Below are 19,001 nucleotides of genomic sequence, written 5' to 3' on the forward strand. Positions count from 1 at the left end.
AGGAGGCCATTGCTCACACAGGCACATAAAGCTGCGTGACTTCAGTGGACTAGAAGTGAATGAACGTGGGCAGTTGCCGACTGGTGGAATGTAATATGGTCTGACGAATTACGTTTTTCCTTTTATTCAAATGACGCACGTCGTCGAGTGCACTGAAAACCAGATGAAGTATTTCATCCTGGCTGTGTGCAAGGTCAGGTTCAAGCCGGAGTTGGGTCTGCCACGTTTTGGGGATGTTTGTCTTATTATGGATTGGGCCCCCTCACTGAGATGGCCACTAACATGAACCAACATGTTTATTTGAACATTCTGGATGATCAGCTGTTGCCTTTCAGTCAACATCTTCATGAAGAGTATGTTGTCGATACCCCTATATTTCAAGATGACAACAACAAAGTTCTCCTGGCAGGAAGAATATGTCACTGGTCTTATGAACTCTCAGACACTCAATTACATAACGACTGGCCTGCAAAATCATCTGACTTGAACCCCATTGAAAATTTGTGGAATATGTTGGAACAACGGGTTAAACGCTGAAATCAGAATCCTCGCAATTTGGCGGATTTGCGTGATCAGATCTTCAGAGAGTGGCTTAAACTGAATTCGACGTACCTGCAAAACCTTGTGGCTCACTTCCTAACCGAATCCAGGCGGTTATCAAATCCATAGGCGGTATTGAACGTTATTAAATTATGTTTTTATAATTTCTCTAATGATGGCTAATTTTTTGCCGGTGTGCTTATTTGGGGAATAAAATTTACTTAAACTGTTACATTCAGTTAGGATATTAGAAGATTAAAAATAGAATCGAACATTGAATCCGATGTTTTGTCAAATCTGAGAACTTATTAAGACAGTATGAATAAACCCAAGAAACTGAAGCAGGAAGATATACTTGATAACATAAACTTTAAAAAAAACACGCACTGCTTTTCTTCTTTGTCTTTTTTATCTTTATTTATTTTTCATTTTCTTTTACACTCTTGGCTACTTCGGTTTTTCTAGTTTCGTTTCTTAATTTTATTTTCGATTTTCGTTGGTAGCTGTTTCGAATCACTTTTGTTTTCTTCATTCTAGTTTGACTCGTTTTAAGAATGAGTGCCTATTTTTGAGAGCTCGAAACATATCGACTTTATCATCTTCATGTTTTTTAAGCAATCAAGTAATATATCAAGTAATATCAAGTTTACAAACACATTTTTATTACGATTTTAAAAAGATGAGGTTACTTACTTAATGTTCTAGCAAACCCAAAATCACATAGTTTCACAATTCCATCTTTAGTTATTAAAATATTTTCTGGTTTTACATCTCTATGAATACACTAAAAATGAAATAAAAACAGTTTTAAAAATTGAATCACGAAACCTCAAAAATGTTTTCTGAAATTATAAAGTGTTATAAAATCATATTTCATGGCGTTTTAGCAAATAAAGTTTAATTCTTTAAACATTTTATCATTTATAAAGTAGATTAATTGGTGATCTGAATTTTTTCGGGAATATTAAAGAGAAATTTTGGTATATTTTTGCAGTAAGTATATATGCAGAGGGCGTATATCAATTCTGCTTTTGAAAGTTCATCTATTACGCTTTAAGATTATGAATATTGAGAGTTGTATTGGTTTATTGGACAAAATTAGGAAATTTTGCTTCACGCCAGTGGCCAATTGTAGCTTTTTTAACAGTGGTCACTTTTTGAAACATACGGTCACTTTTTAAAACATATGGTCACTTTTTAAAAAAATTGGAAATTTAAACGATTAAAAAAAACTGTTGCTATTAATAATGTAGGGCATTTCTTTTATAGTACATTACAAGGTTCATTTCTAAACATTACCAGGTTTATTTCGAAAATTAAGAAAAATTATTTTAAGAAACAAGCTTGAAATAAAACAGATTCAGGAAGTTTGAAACAAGACAAAATTAGGACATTTTGCTTCTGGCCAGAGACCAGTTGTAGAATTTTCAACAGCGGCCACTTTTTAAAAATACAAAATTCTAAACGATTTAGAAAACTGTTGATATTAATAATGTAAGGCATTTATTTATTTTGAAGTACATTACAAGGTTCATTTTTAAACATCACAAAGTTTATTCTAACATTACAAGGTTTATTTATAAAATTAAGAAAAACTTTAAGGAGCAAGTTTAAAATAAAGCAAATTTTCCGAATATTATAAAACATTCATAATATTTTCATATTTCAGATAATAATAACAAAATGCACAATAGGGTGCATTGCGATTAAAAAGGAATGGTGGTAGCAACTGTTAATTTTGCGCTGCATATTATTTACAAATACACATATGGATAAAGTTGCAATAATGCATTATTATTATTATTATTTGCGTATTTGGTAGCTTGATAATACAAATTATTATTTGAATTATTTTTTTGAAAAATGATTTGATAATACAATTATTAGGTACAGTCAATAAATATCTAGTTACAGGCAATTTCACACGTTTTATTTAAGGAAACTTAGAACTACTTCAGTTATTGTTATCGTAGGCCGTTAAGGCAAGTGGTGTGATTGCTCTTGCTTTCCAGATGAGTCATCTACGGCCAAGAATTCGACTTCTGCTACACCCATACACCCAACCCACTTATAGGGCGGACTTATTCATGCATCCATTCATTCATCCACAGATCGTACTTTTGACTTAAATCAGAGAACGATGAATCTCCAATTCAGTACCCCCAGATGTATAATTTGATATGGGAACATAAGGGATTTTGTGACCCTATAGATTTAACGTGCATCAGTTACCAACTTACTACATAAGGAGTCTTCGGCCTGATGGATTCGAACGTGAACCGGAGTCTAGCGCCCTGTCAACCAGACTATCCCGGTCACAGAACTACTTCTAGTTACCCAATATAATGTTCGTTGAAAACCATTGGCTTATACAACTTGATTTCATAGTCCAATTTAAACTGATGTCCTTGAAGTACTTTTTTGTAGATGTAGAGAACAGATCTGGACTATAGGATAGATGGATCAGGACTTTTCCCATTCGAATTTGAGGGAGTTTCTTTATTGCTCTGATTGTGTATAGTTTAACCAAAGAATGTATATGTCTCATATTATATGTTCCTTGGTCTAACATTATCGTGCAACAGGATGAAAGAGTTAATCGCGACATCCGGGTTTTTGTTAAATGATACCAAATTTCTCTGATACTCCATAGGTCTACCAAACAGACAAGGAGTGACAGTTACGATTAGCCTCTCTATAACGCTTCGCTTTCAGAAACTGTGTAAATGAATTGACAGTTGCTGAGTTATTATTATTTTATCCTTTTTTAAGTATAGTCACCTAGTCAAGTATAGTCATCTAGTTAGTAAAAAGCACATGAATCATTTTCGTCATACCAGCAACTACATTTTAGATCCAGCTCTCTTTTTCTACTTAACATAATTTACGCTTCATAGCCTTTGCATTGTTATTACTGTACTAAATACTGCATTTTTTAGCAAATTTCTCAATGAAACGGAAACCAATTGATTTTTGATAGAATTTAATAAGAAATTTAATAAAATCAATGCAAATGTACCTAAATACCTTTTATTAAAGTTTAAATAAGTGATAATAAAATTCCTGCTTAATAAAACATAACTCAAATAAAGCAAAAATACACAAAACCGTATGCTCTAAACTAAGTCAATTACAAAACTGTATTGGATTCAACAAAGACTCTAATCAACTTATATATTCATATAATAAATATTGAGTGTGTAGTTTAAAAATTCAACAAAAAATGTATGCTTTCGTATTCGTTTAGTTTAAAATAAATGAAATTAAAATTTTCAATTATTCGGATTTTAATATTTAATGATTAAATATTTAATAAAATATTGATATTATGTTTCATAAAATGGGAAAGATAAATTTCAAATGAAATGATTAAACAAGTTTTTGCAAGACAGTTTATAGGACTTACATTATGCTAATGATAGAAATATGACTTACATTATGCTCATGGCAGAAATTTACGGCTTGTAGAGTCTGCCAAACTATTCTTTTGGTTAAATTATCTGGAACTCTGGAAATAAAGAGGAAAAGATCAATTTAGACATCATTTTGAAAGTGGATTTCACATCTTTATAAAGTATCAATGAACTAATATAATTTAAAAAAATATATATTGGAGAACAAGTGTTTTCTTTTGAATTAAAAGAAAGATTTAAAAATAGCACTCCACATTTCAAAGAATACAATTGAAGGCATGTAATTCAAAAGAGTCCAAGAGTCAAATAAATTGCTTAAAAAGAATTTAAAACAATCAAACTGATAACAACTAAAAACAATTCTAATTACGAAACTAGGCTGGGGTAACCTGGTTAGTAGGGCATTGGGCTCATGTCCAAGAGTTCGTGGGTTCGATCCCAGCCGGCCGAAGACACCCCGTGTAGTAAATGGTGACTGATACACGTTAAAGCTGTCGAGTCGCAAAGTCCTTCATGTTCCCATAACAAATCAAAACCTCTGGGGGTACTGATCCGGGAGTTTCCTTGTCTTCTGGATTGGTTCAAAATTACAAGGCAACCGAGTTGAACATTAGTAGTCGTAAACCCAAAACTGGGTCGCTTGTTCAACAACGGATATAATAATATAATTGCGAAACTAAAGCAGTGGTGTCTTTAATTTGCTACACAAAAGTGGTTCTAATATGTCACATTTTATTCAATTACAAAAACATCAATATCCGCTCTACAAAATCCGCTTTTCTTATTTTAAAGTGTTTTTCATTTTTCTCAAGGTGTTAATTTGAATGAAATCGAGCATGACAGCAACTAACTATTTTTGAGTTATAACTTTTCAAACAGCAATAGATTGAATATGTGCAAAAATTGAAATCGATTCTTAGCAAATTTCTCATAGAAAATATAAACACAGTTTATTCCCATACAAAGAAGCATTTGTTAACAAGCTAAGAGTTCATACCCTTTAGGATGTTTTTCTAAAATATCCAATACAGTATGTTCACAGTATTCAAAAACTAAATGAAGTTTTCTTTTTCTTCGGAAGACTTCAATTAAATTAACAAGGTTAGGGTGCTTTAATTGCTGAAAAGAAGAAAGAAAACATTTACTTGAAAATTGCATTCATAAAAGGTGCACAATTTGTTAATAGACTTTTCCAACATTGCTTTTATCTTAACAACTTACAAAAAATTAATAGAATGAATAGGGGGGAAAGTCCACGAAAAATACTTGCCAATTACCAATTCAATATCATCGTGAGAAGATCACTTTGTGTGGGTGACGAAAACATTGAACAATGTAAAAATAATGATAATTAGTCACATTAAACAAATATCACGATATATCATGAATTATTAGCATTCTCCGATCATGATAAAAATACTATATCGATCAAGACAATTAAATTAATCGAAAATTAAACTAAGATTACAAAACGTTTTAATCTATTAAAAGTCAATTAAGTAAGCAAAGAGTTCCTAGTTCGAGAACACTTTCTACAAAAAAGTCTAGAACTGTCATGTTGAGTTCCGAAATGTACTAGATTCACATACTAAAAACTGTATTCAAATTAAGAAAAGGTATAATTTGTGTAATACGGACTGTTCTGCAAAGGTCTACCTTAATATGTATTTCTAGAATCCTTTTCAAAAATGAAAATAAAAACACATACACATCGGGGATCAAATATTAATATTTAACTGAGGAAAAAGTAAAAACGTTTTAGAAATTTAATAAATCACGGTACAGGAAAGCTCAAGTAATAAACAAGGTAGGTTTGATAAGGAAGCAGAAATAAGTTGAAAGAGGATTATTAGAAATATCTTCAAGTTTCAGCTTCCAATTTAACCTGTTTTGATGCTTAATTCATCTGCCTTTCTCTACTGCGATTGGTCAGATTTCGATGGCTTATTTTTTTCCCTCGGTGTATTATTAATATGCGACTCCCAATGTGCATACTTTCTCTTTCTTTTTTGATGAGGATTGTAAAAATAGATATTAAAAACGGTTTTAAAGGAAAACTCTGTATTTAAATAAAGCTAAAAATCATAAATAAAGCGTCAATAATGCCATAAAGACTGTAGAAGTGGAACGACCAAATTAATCAATCCCGTGATTTAATAAAGTTAGCGAATGTTTGACTCTTTGCGGTCACTTTAGCCATCAAAGATTTTTTTACCATTACAGTCGTTTGTCTGCTTTCAGCCTTCATAGAAAATACTGAACTTATAATATTAAACAATACTGTTTATTTAAGTTGATAGGCTTTGGAAATGCATAAATTAAAAAACTGGGGAACAATTTTTTTGTTGTATTGAGATTTTTTTTAAACCGATGAGTCACATACGGTGATTTCAAATCTGCAATCGGTTTCTCTCTCCTAGCAAGTACTTTTTTTACAAGACATTTTCATCGGTTTTTTGTCGAATTGAACGAGTTTAAAATTATTATGTATTACACGGGATCACTTGAATGTTGTAACAAAAATCTAAGGGAGTTAGGGCAAATTATCCGGATTAAAATTGCATAGAAACCCATGCCTGTTAGTGTCTTCCGGTAATATAACCCATACTCGGTAATGTACCGATAGGGGCGCTTCCTTATTATGAACTATTTCTTCGTGTAGCACGCTGACCGCAGCATCACTGGCTGTGGGCAGTGTGCGGGTGGGTGACCACTTGGATTAGTCTGCGTACGGACCGAGGGAGTGCGGTATTGGTCCTCTTAAAACTGTTCTACCGTAAAGTGCTCGACTTCGCTTGCAGGTCGTCGGGCTACCGAAGCGGGTGTGCCATCCTCTCAGCAGAGGATCAAAATTGTGATGGCATGTCTTCGGATCATCCTCAGGGATCTTTCCCAGACCGCCGCTAATAGCCCATTGTGCAGCTCTAGTGCGACGTAAATTAACAACAACAATTCTTCGTGTGCTTCTGAACAGGTACTTTAAGTTAACTAAATGCTAAATAAAAGTATCTGCTCTTATTATGCTTTCTTGTAATTATTGTCGAAAAATTATGTTCATATAAGCTCTCTATTAACTGTTTTATCGTAATTTAATGAATTGATGAGACTATCAAGTTAGTTAGTTTAATAATTAACCCTCTGAGCTATATGGAACATCGGTGTCTCTTATAAAAATATTTCTTTCCGGAGCTTTAATTATAAACAAAAATATACTTTCGTACTTTTTAATTACTAAAAAAAGTCTAATAATCACTAAAAATATCTGTTAGATTATTGGAATTATATTTGAACTAAAATATAAAATCCAAAAAGCTAGTTTTAAAAATTTTCTTTTTATTCATTTCAGAAATTTATAAATATTTGAACTAAAGAAATTTCAGTGATGGTTCTCTTAGATCTGAATGATAGAAAAATTATTGTTTAGAAGAGAGTTTTGCAAAAAGTTTATTTTTATCCCAAAAAATGACACTGGCGTTTCATGCTGTTTTATGACCCTAAATAATTAAAATGCTAAATAAAAAAATTCTATTGACCTAAATTAATAAAAAATAATGTAAAAAATCTGAAAAATAAGTTTAATAAAAATTTTGTGTCAAATGTTTAAGTAAGATTGACAAATCTTAATTTACGATAAAACAGTTAATACTGAACTTATTTGAAAGTAATTTTCTAGAATTTTTCAACGACTATATTAATTAAAAAAACATGAAATCATGATAGTTTAGTTAAATAAAAGTACATGATCAGAAGTACGTAAAGAAATAGTTCATAATCGGTAAGCGCCCCTAGCGGTGCACGACGATATACCTGGCATGGGTTCCTATGGGATTTTAATGCTGATAATGTGCCCTAACTGCCTTAGATTTTTGTCGCAACATTTACACGACCCCCTGTTATATATAATGTTAAAAATGTAATTTTTTCTATACCTACAGCATTAAAGTATGTAGTCTTAAGTTTAATTTGCACGAAGAAGGAAGTTTGTATGTGAAAAATTGTTCGAGTAATTACAAATTTACAAAAAATTGGATTTCGGGTAGCCCCGCTCACATGAATGTCGGGTATCACCACCCAATTTTACTTCGTCAATAAATGTACGGTTGCAAAGATTATTATTTTATTGCTTCAAATTTGAATGTTATATGCATTTTTAACAACAAATATTGTTTTTATTAAATGATTGTTATTAAATGATAGAATTCACTAAAAGTATATTAATATGTAATAAATAAAATAATTTTGTGATAAAAATGATAAATGAGGTTTATCTATTGTCAATACATTGGTCATTTTCATTTACACCTGAAAAAACAGTCAAAAAACATAATTTTTGTAACTGGGCGGGGTTACCCGACACATTTTGAAAAGAGCTGAAAAACATGTTTTTTTAAATTTCTATTTTTTTAAGTCAAACTATTCTTTTTTTGGTTTATTCCTTTTGCATTATTTAATTAGATGATAAAACAATAGAAACATACAAAAATATTGATTATTACTCAATATTATACAGAAATATAAGCAATACTCCTCAAGTGGGCGGGGCTACCCGACTCTCCCCTATATGAGATGTTATTCTGACTACCGCTGAATATGTTTTAAGAATTGTTCGAAGCTTTAGAAAGGTATTTTTTCTCAGCGATGAAGTGTATTTTTTATAAGAAAAATAAAGTAGAATTCAAGTGCAGATAAAGAAAAAGACTTTATAAAAGGCTTCTATGTTCTTCAGATATTCTTATCCTAATTCACAATGGTTCAAATATTTTAATATTCTTATTAAATAATTAGCACTTACTTTTAACATTCTAATTTCTCGCAAAGCGATCTTCTTAATAAGAGGATCGTCTTCACTCTCAACATATTTTTTAACAGCAACTATTTGACCATTTTCTCTATTTCTACATTTGAAGACAACGCCATAGGAACCTTCGCCAATCTTGGCTAGTTTTTCATATTTTTCCATCATTGGAGTAAGATGACGACGTTCCTTTCTATTGGAAGAAGAAGAACTCTAAAACATAGATCTTTATTTTGTAATCAATTTATGAAATAACAGTACCTAATTGTTTTCACTTTTAAAAATTGGAAATTGGCAGACAAATTACCTAATTTAAATAAAAATTCTTTTAAGGGTAAAAAATTAGCTTAAAATTACAAAAACAAAAGACGCTTGAAATGAACTCTATTCCTAAATCCTACATTTGGAGTGATGAACAAAAATTTCTTTTAAGCAAAGTAAAAAGAGATTCAAAATCTCATCGAAAACAGTCTAAGTACCTTTAGTTTTTTTCTTCTTTTTAACGATAGCAGATTTAGTAGCTCGTATCCCGCATCGGTTTTTCGATTATTGGCTTGGCTAGGGAAATTGTACTCAATTTTTTCATTACATTTGTACAATTTTCATAATATTGAATTTTTTTTTGCATCAAATAATTTGATGTGGGAGAAGATATCTCCAAGAAACAAGTTTGTTTCCAATTAAAGTTGCAAACTAAGTATGCAAACTTCTACAGACTGGTAATTAAATCACAAACATAAAGTTAAATTTATTCTCAAAAATTTAACTCGAATCAGAGAATAAAACTTTACACTCGTAACTTCTACTATTATATTGTGGGTACGGATCAAAAAATTTGAAAAAAAAAAACGATACAATATTTGCGTGTGCACGCACACACAGAAGTATTTCTAGTATATCAATATACAGCTTCATTACGCAACTACTGTCTGACCAGCAACGTACTCAGAAGAGAGTATCAGATTATAGGGCTGAGCCCGTATGATTAATATTTTGAAAATAAAATTTCTTCTCTGTCCTGACTTGCATCATGTAAAGGCAAGTAGGAAAATTTGAATTATTTCAGGTAGTGGCTCAGAGGATGGAGCGTTCGTCTGCCGATGGGATGAACCGGGTTGGAATTCCAGCTATGGCTGATCGCTACGAATTCCGTACCCGGCTCGCACTGACTACAGTGCTGACGTAAAATATCCTCAGTGGTGGACGGATCATGGCTTAGAGTCCCCTCTCCGTCAGATTAACTGTGGCAGATTTTCGTGATTTTCTCTCTCCATGTAATACAAATGCGGATAAATTGAATCAAAAAGTCGTTCGCGAAGGCAAATTTCTCCCAATACTTGATCCAGTAGTTTCCTTGTCATCTGGATTGGGTTCAAAATTAGGAATTCAGCATTAGTAGTTGTAAACTCCAAAATTGGGTTGGCGATTAAAAAATAAAATTAGTTGAAGCCCAATTACCTAACTTAGTTCTCTACACGGATTATGTGAGAAGGTCTGTCTTGCTCGTTCAACAGAGGAGAAAAAAAATCACCCAGGAGAATAACACTTAATCAAACATACTAAAGCGAAATGGTTCAAAATAATAACCTCAGATATGTTAATTGATCTATTACGGAATCGCGCAGAAGAGACCAATATGTAAATACTAGTTACGGAATCAGATAATAAACATAATTCCTCTGAAAAAAACGCTTTTTTTTTGATGGATTGGAATTTTTGACCATTAAAGTGTAGGGGTAGCCGCAATTAGGAAATTATGGTCCCATTAGCTAAGTCAGGATAGCGGTTGAAAAGTTGAGCTACTTGATGTTAATTTTACGTTACAAGGGGTTAACGCTTTTTTTTAAAATCATATCTATAAAAGTAATTGCGTAATTAAGAAAATTCTTGCACCTACTTGTAAAACATGATACTTAAAAATAGGAAATGGAAAAATAATTTTTAATAATTATTTAATATTTTTATAATTTTAATAGCAGTCAAAAAGATATTGTAAGGTGGTAAATTTTTTGCATCATTTCAAAGATGGCAATTTTATATGGAAAATGCAAAAATTTGGGTAAAATCGGTCGAATAGTTCCTGAGAAATCGAATTTTAAAAATTTAAAAACTATTTCTAAATTTGATTTCACAAAGACTAATTGATCAACTACAAGCAAATACTGTATTTTCCTACGTAAAATTGCATTCTTTAAAATGATGTACAAAATTGCAAGCCTTACAATTTAAACTTGTTTCTACAATTATTAAATAAAATAATAGAAAATGATAAACATGCACAAAAAGCTATTTTTTGTATGGAATTGCCTTTGGATAAACGGTTTTTATAATTATCAGCAAAAGTATTTCAATTCGCTTAAAAAGTTATCAAAATATGTCGAAATAAGCAAAAAAATAAATTAAGATAAAGGGATTTAAACTTGATCACTCCCCTGACCAGATTCATCATGTTTCCCAAATTGCTGTTATCCTCTATATTTTGTGAATCATTAATCCGATTCCGTTAAAAAAAATATGTTTATTCAAAGTTCGTTTTTGCGTTTGATATCGTAACTTAAATTATTGTTCACCCCGTACTTAATTAGCATACTTGATGTCATCCCCTCAAACCATTGAGTCTTAGAAAGTGAAGATCCGATCATTTGATCAACCGTTTTTTATTTATTTTTAGTTTCTATTAATTTATTTATTTATCATTTTTGGCGCACTGAACATGTAAATAAGTAAGTATTAGGCGAAGCAATCAAAATCTGCTATTAAATTTGTGTATTTTTTTATTGGAAGCAACGATGAACTGACTCGCAGTTATTGTGAAATGAAAATATTCATTGTTCAATTAAATAATTTCCGTTAAAAAACAAATCTGGTCTAATGAGGGATTTTGAGCTCTCTTTTAGATTCTGAGTATATTTTAAACTTTAATGATGCTTTTCATTGATGATCTGTCGATGGTAAGTTTAATTTCAATCACACCCTAAAAAATTCTCTTTGAAAACTGGAAAAGTACTTTTTTGCATATTGCAAACATACATTAAAACATATCTTTAATTTATCAAAACAACAAATGTACAAATTAAATAAGCAAAAATAAAATAAAAATTAATAGTTCGTCGGTGAGCTTTTTATTCTTGACTTAGTTTAAAATCCGTACTTTAGAAAATAGACATAGCTCAAAGTGCGTAGTTTAGAAAATAGACATAGATCAAAATGCATTTTAATGAAATGTACACAGCTCAAAAAGTTTAACATCTCTTACGAAAATTATTTTTTTTTAAAGAATAAATTAATAAATTTGAGATGCACTGTCATTCATTTGCATTAATCACTTAGTAAATTTTTTAATTTAGTTATTTTTCAAAAAAAACTTTCAATAGTTGTTTTTACATGATTGTCTCAGTTCCGATAAATTAATAATAGTGATATTAAATTTACGTTGAAGAAATTCATATTTGTAAAAATACTTTATCGTTTAGTATTCTAAATGTGAAGAGATACTTGAAAACCCAGCCAGCCCAATCCCAAAGTCCGGGACTTTGCCCTGTAATGATTATACTTACTGTTGAAAGAAGTCAGGAAATGTAAATACAAAATTTCTCGTTTATTTGTTAAATTTAGGTTAAATGAGGAGAAAGTATATTTTTTGCTGTTCCCATTTTCTTAAATATGCATTTTGAGTTGTGTTCATTTTCTTAAATGAGCATTTTACGCTATGTCCATTCTCTGAAATACATAATTTGAACTGCGTTCGTTTTTTTAATACATGTGCTGAAACATATATTTTGAGCGGATCTGGTTCATTTAATCGACAATCACTTCATCGACAGGCCATTTCATCGACACCACTTCATCGACAGGCCGTTTCCTCGACAGGGTTGTTTCGTCGACAGGCCATTTCATCGGCAGGGTGATTTCGTCGACAAGTCATTTCGTCGACAGGGTCATTTCGTCGGCAAGTCATTTCGTCGACAAGGTCATTTCGTTGAAAAGTCATTTCATCGACAAGGTCATTTCATCGACAGGGCCATTTCGTCGACAAGTCATTTCGTCGACAAGTCATTTCGTTGATAGTGTCATGCTTAATTCTGAAACTATTTTAGAGATTTAATGTAAATATTTCTATTATTAATTAGAAAAATGCAATTATTTAATTTTTATACTAAAGTAAAATTCTTTATGGCTGTGTATTGTTCCAATTGCACTTAAAAGAAGTTCGCTTTTTAAATTAATTAATAGGTAGTTGAGAAGCGTTTAAACGATTGATGTATCGAAATCTACTTTTCTATATATAAATCGTAATAGCTCGACACTTATTTTCAGGATAGGTAAGGATTGTCTTCAGAACATTACCAAGCATGATATCCGAACCGTGGTCAACAGTTAATATAATGTGACGTTAGCAATCAAATTGTTTTTAATATCAAATCAAATTAATAAAATATATTTTTAGAATTAAAAGCAATAAAAATATATTACAATGAAAATTTAGACACTATTTCAAGGAGGGGAAAGCTAAATTTATTGCTTTAAAAATTTTTAACATTTCAACAAAAACATAGACTTCAGTCGAATTCTCACAGAAATGAAAATAATCATAGACCTAATTATTATGTCTGCATAAGTAGAAAAAAAATTCTAGGTTTTTTATGATATAGAAAAGTTATTTCTTAATGTTCACTTTAATTGCAATTTTGAAATTTTTGTTCAGCATCTTTAACATTAGGACAGGAATATGCTTATTCGAACAATCGAACTGAGTCTCAGTTTTGTTACTACTATTAGAGATTTCGAAGAACAATAGGAACGCAAACTTGATGTTTAGGTATTTACCGAGGTGGTTGTAGATTCCCACAATATTTAAAGTGCTACTCACCTTACCAAAAATGTTTAGAAGCACAGGCGTAACGTTGCAAGCGTGTTAGTGTTTGCTCTTCACAAAACGTGTTTTTCTATGAATAGTGAATTTAATAATAGTATTTATTATTAAATTCTAATCTAATACTATCAAATTATACTATTTTTGAATTATACTATACTATTATAATTAAATAATAATAGTATAATTTAATAAGAATAATAATAGTTGTATGTAAATGATAAATTAATTAATTTTTTTATTTGCAGGATATAAATTAGACACATTTTGTTTAAAAGAACATTAACAAAAAGTGAAACCTGGAATTTAAACGTAAGAATAAATAACTCTTACTCCACAAAAAAGGAAAAAAAATCTTGCAATTAAAATTTGACCAATTTTTTACTAGTATAATTGCTGAAATTTTTAACTGATTTTCTGTACAGGATGAAAACAGAATTTTCAAACGCTTACTGACCACTATTAGCACGACTTATCGCCAATCAAAATTTTGATTATTTTCGACCTGAACTAGCCAGGAGGCTCAAGACTAAAATGCAGAAAAAATGCAAGCGTTAACGTTGCAAGCGTGTTAGTGTTTGCTCTTCACAAAACGTGTTTTTCTATGAATAGTGAATTTAATAATAGTATTTATTATTAAATTCTAATCTAATACTATCAAATTATACTATTTTTGAATTATACTATACTATTATAATTAAATAATAATAGTATAATTTAATAAGAATAATAATAGTTGTATGTAAATGATAAATTAATTAATTTTTTATTTGCAGGATATAAATTAGACACATTTTGTTTAAAAGAACATTAACAAAAAGTCAAACCTGGAATTTAAACGTAAGAATAAATAACTCTTACTCCACAAAAAAGGAAAAAAAATCTTGCAATTAAAATTTGACCAATTTTTTACTAGTATAATTGCTGAAATTTTTAACTGATTTTCTGTACAGGATGAAAACAGAATTTTCAAACGCTTACTGACCACTATTAGCACGACTTATCGCCAATCAAAATTTTGATTATTTTCGACCTGAACTAGCCAGGAGGCTCAAGACTAAAATGCAGAAAAAATGAAAATAAAAAATGCTTATATATTTAAAATATCAAATTTGTTCAGTAGACTATAAATGAGAAAAAAATTTATAAAAATTTTTACGCACAGCAAAAACCACAAGGGCAAAATTTCACAAAATATTCTATCAACATTCAAAATTCCACTTTTTTCGTTTTGGTTTCGTTTTGGTCTTTTTCAGAACACATATCAAACACGATATTGTAATAGACGCAAGATGATGAAATAAAAACATCATCACTATGAGCTCAATATTTTTAATTATAAAATCACATTAAACATTTAACAATAAAGAGTAAAAAAAAAATATAATACTAACTAACATAAAAGAACTAGAAAGTTTTTACTCAAATGAGTAGGGAAAGGGGAACCAGGATGGTTCACAGAGCTCGTCCTGCGCCATCTCAGATATTAAGTCAGAAAGATTGTTGATATCGTTTTTGGGATAGAGGGGTAGCGCCATCTAGTGCTACAAATAAACTACCCGTTACAATATTTAGAAATATTTCCATTTCCGATTACACTTTTTAAAGGACTTTCCTTATGGCTCGCCCTTAAAATATATACTCTCACTGCAAATTTTATTAATTTAAATAAATTTTTATTCTCTGGCAAATCGAAAAGAAAAGCATTTTAATATTTGAGTAAAAAAACAAGTTTGCTAAACTTATTTTAATGAAACATTAATGAGAATAAAATCAGATGCATATGGATAACTCTCCTCAATTATAAACTCAAAAGTCAATTTATTTGTTATATCGTAATAAATTGCGTTTTTTCCCCAAATGTTTTAGAACATAAAAACCAATTAGACAGGTTTCCTCCCCTTCTCTGATTTGGAACCATTTTTTATATCATTTCGATTGCATCGCGTACTGAGGATGTGGAGTCATTGTGAGTTTTTTTTTTTTTTTTTTTTTTTTTTTTTTTTTTTTTTTTTACATTAACGAAGTTTATTTCATAAGGTAAAAGAACTTATAAATGTTTAGGGAACATATAGGATAAAATACATATTAAACTATTAAACACCAAAACGTTATTAATAATTAATTAAATAAGAAATAAAACTAACTGGAAATGCGAGAATAAGATTTTGTTTCAAATAATACTTCATTTAAATTTCACAAGAATTGTCAGAAACTTCCATCTTCAGCAGCATAGCTGACAAAGACATGAGAAAGAGGGTTAGAACAAAATTTTTTATCAACATTATTTCCCAATATTTTTTCCAAGTTGGATTTTCATTTTATTTTTCCCCACATGCATTTTTTTCCAAAGATTTTTATAATACTAGGAAGTTCCGCCCCTTGCTCACTTCGCTCACCAACCTTCGTAAAAGCCACTCATACATCTTAGTTTGTTTTTTTCCTATATCGATCTTTTTTTTAAAGAGAAAATATATAAATATTGAAATTTTATGTAAGAAAATTTTATTAATATGTCAATAGTAACAAAATTAACGATTACTTGCATATGAAAAAAAAATCAACTGAGCTTGAAAAAAATAAAAATCTAAACACCGGGAATATATAAATTTTTGATAAAACAAGAAGTAATTTTACTAGCTATCTAAAAGATTTGTGTTTTTCGGATTAAATTCTTTGTAAACATCACCATTGTTATCATTGCAAAAGTTTGTTCCTTCTCTTTCTCTTTTTTTTGACAAGATTTTAAACTGTATTAATGCGCTTTACTCATTGCGAGGGAACATTATATAAGTATAATTTTCTTTTTATCGACAGAAAATTTTTGCAGCTGAAATGGCCTGTTAACGAAAAGACCTTGTCATTGAAATTACCTATCGACCATATGGTTTCATTATCTCACAGATTCATTATATACCGTTTTTTTTCCTTCCTAATTTCACCCGTCATTCACTCCCTACATCAAGAATCATTAACAATAGTTATTGCAATTGCTTTTGCGATGCTAATCTACAATAATGCACATTAAAAATTAATCTTAGAAATAAATGTGTTGAATATGACTTGAAAAAAATTGCGTAATATACAACTTAAATGTGTAAAATACAATTAATGTTTCGTTTTTGCAACGTGATGTGAATAGAAGAGCAGGCAATTTTCAAATAAAATGCTTTTTTCCGACAACTTCATACTATTAAGATTTTGCATCAGGCTAGGTTTAAAAAATTTCATCATAAATATACTAAATTACAAAGAACTGCAAGGGGTATAACGTCTAATGTAAAAAATCATAAAACTAGTGTCAAAATTACGCATGACTTTGCCTACAAAATAATCTGTTCTTAATATTGTCGACGAAATGACCCCTGTTGACAAAATGACCTTGTCGACGAAATGACCATGTCGATGAAATCACCCTGTCGATGAAACGACCATGTTGACGAAATGACCCTGTCGATGTAATAACCTTGCCAAAGATATGACCCTGTGGACGAAATGACCATGTCAACGAAATGACCCTGTCGACGAAATGACCATGTCGTCGAGATGACCCTATCGTCAAAATGACCCTGTCGACGAACTGACTCTGTGGACAAAACTACCCTGTCGACGAAATGACTTGTCAACGAAATTACCCTGTCGACAAAATAACCCTGTCGGTGAAATGATTTGTCGATGAAATGTCCCTGTCGATGAAACGATCATGTCGACGAAATGACCCTGTCGACGAAATGGCCTGTCGACGAAACGACCCTGTCGACGAAACGACCCTGTCGACGAAATGATCATGTCGACGAAATGGCCTATCGTCGAAACGACCTTGTCGACGAAACGGCCTGTCGACGAAATGACCTAGTCAATGAAATGACCTAGTGGATGAAATGATTTGTCGATGAAGTGATTGTCGATGAAATGAATGCGACCCATTTTGAGCTAGGTCCAGAGTATAAAGCTCGTAGATGTGCTGCAAGTATTAAATAAAAAATTGCGAAAAAAAGTTGAAAGTATAATCGCTTGTCTTCGTGTTTGTTTACAAAGAGCATTGCAATAAGATAATTGAATTAGTACTTCTTCAGAAACATTATTTTAATGATATAATTCCATTTGACTTGACTACATTTGTTTACCAACTTTTAATTTTGAAACAAATTTATACAGTTAAACTGTCTCTACCCTCACTCACATACAAGAGAAGAGGATCAGTTTTAAGTCCATAGAAGTTAAGTCAATTTAGAACCCTAACTAAAAGCTTTTTTAAGAAACTCTTTATTTTATTACTTAAAATGGTTTAATTTTGAAATGATTATTTTACATGATATTTTTCTTAACCTTACTTTTGAAAGAAGAATTTAGAAATGAGATTTCCTTTTTTAAAAATATACTTGACTTACGTAGGATTAGATTGAAAATCGCATCTTTTTGGGACATGATACAGATTAGTTATCAAAACAGTGAAACGAATAAGGAACATGTTTTTTTTATAAAATTTGTTTGTAAAAACTTAATGTCGAAAATGAAAATTAATATTCTAACTATCACATAAATTAGATAGCTTTCAAACTATTACAATGAGTTGATCGTCATTTCAACTATTTTTTTAAGACATTGCATAGTCAGAAATTTGGCAGCAATGTTGAGCTAATATCATTAAAATTTTCTACAACCTTAATATTTACTAAATTGAAACATAAATTGGTGTATAACATTCTTAAATTTGATTATATGGTACTATGGTTGAAATTGAGAGAACACATATGGTTCAAGTTAGTACTTTATTATGGCTGCCACAAACTTGCACGGTATTATGATTCAAGGTATTGTTATTAGGGTTCAAAGTTGAGCTAATTTTATTATAAATGTATATCGGTCAGGCTTAAAAATCATAAAAAATAAACCTGAAGCGTTTGTTAATTGTTGTCGTTATTTATTAGTCAAAAATATTAAAGACCGCTTTATGAAGATTCGATTTAGAACGAAGTCTATAAAATTGCTTCAAAAGTATGTTAAGCATAGTCATAGTGTGAATTAATTCTTCAAAATCTCTTTAACATAATGATTTCAATTGATTTTCACAAATTTATAAATTACGTCGAAGAAAGTTTGACACGAATTATGCTCATGGAAGTTGCTGCTGTACAGTTCATGTGCAACGAGTTAACCCTCCAATCGTGCATAGGCGGGTCTAGAACAAAATCCCTGCAAAGTCTATATTTGACATTTTAAAATTCCAACTAGGTATCCATTTTTGCACTTGGGACAATTTTTCAACTTTATTTAGAAACATTTATTTTATATATTCTTATACATATTTTAGCGTACAATCAGATAAAAATGAATATTCCTTTAAAAATTCTAAGGGCACGTATTGAATATTGAGATT

General features: G+C 30.5%; 1 protein-coding gene across 6 annotated transcripts in view; it reads right to left on the reverse strand.

Annotated features, from left to right (window-relative positions):
• The window catches only part of LOC107453215 (cyclin-dependent kinase-like 4), a 138,009-nt gene that overhangs the window by 44,332 nt on the left and 74,676 nt on the right, over positions 1-19,001 (reverse strand). For 5 of the 6 annotated variants that reach the window (XM_071187465.2, XM_016069944.4, XM_016069943.4 and 2 more), the window contains 4 exons: positions 8,746-8,941; positions 4,951-5,072; positions 3,976-4,048; positions 1,234-1,324 (listed from right to left, as the gene is read on the reverse strand). In XM_071187465.2, the coding sequence (XP_071043566.1) occupies positions 1,234-1,324; positions 3,976-4,048; positions 4,951-5,072; positions 8,746-8,916 (457 nt within the window). In that variant the 5' untranslated portion in view covers positions 8,917-8,941. Of the gene's footprint in view, positions 1-1,233; positions 1,325-3,975; positions 4,049-4,950; positions 5,073-8,745; positions 8,942-15,019; positions 15,111-19,001 lie in introns of those variants that run through there. The other variant, XM_043052918.3, reaches the window with a different exon arrangement.

The sequence above is a fragment of the Parasteatoda tepidariorum genome, chromosome 11 (genome assembly GCF_982258835.1).
Source record: "Parasteatoda tepidariorum strain Cologne lab strain chromosome 11, Ptep-v5.0, whole genome shotgun sequence".
Lineage (NCBI taxonomy): Eukaryota > Metazoa > Arthropoda > Arachnida > Araneae > Theridiidae > Parasteatoda > Parasteatoda tepidariorum.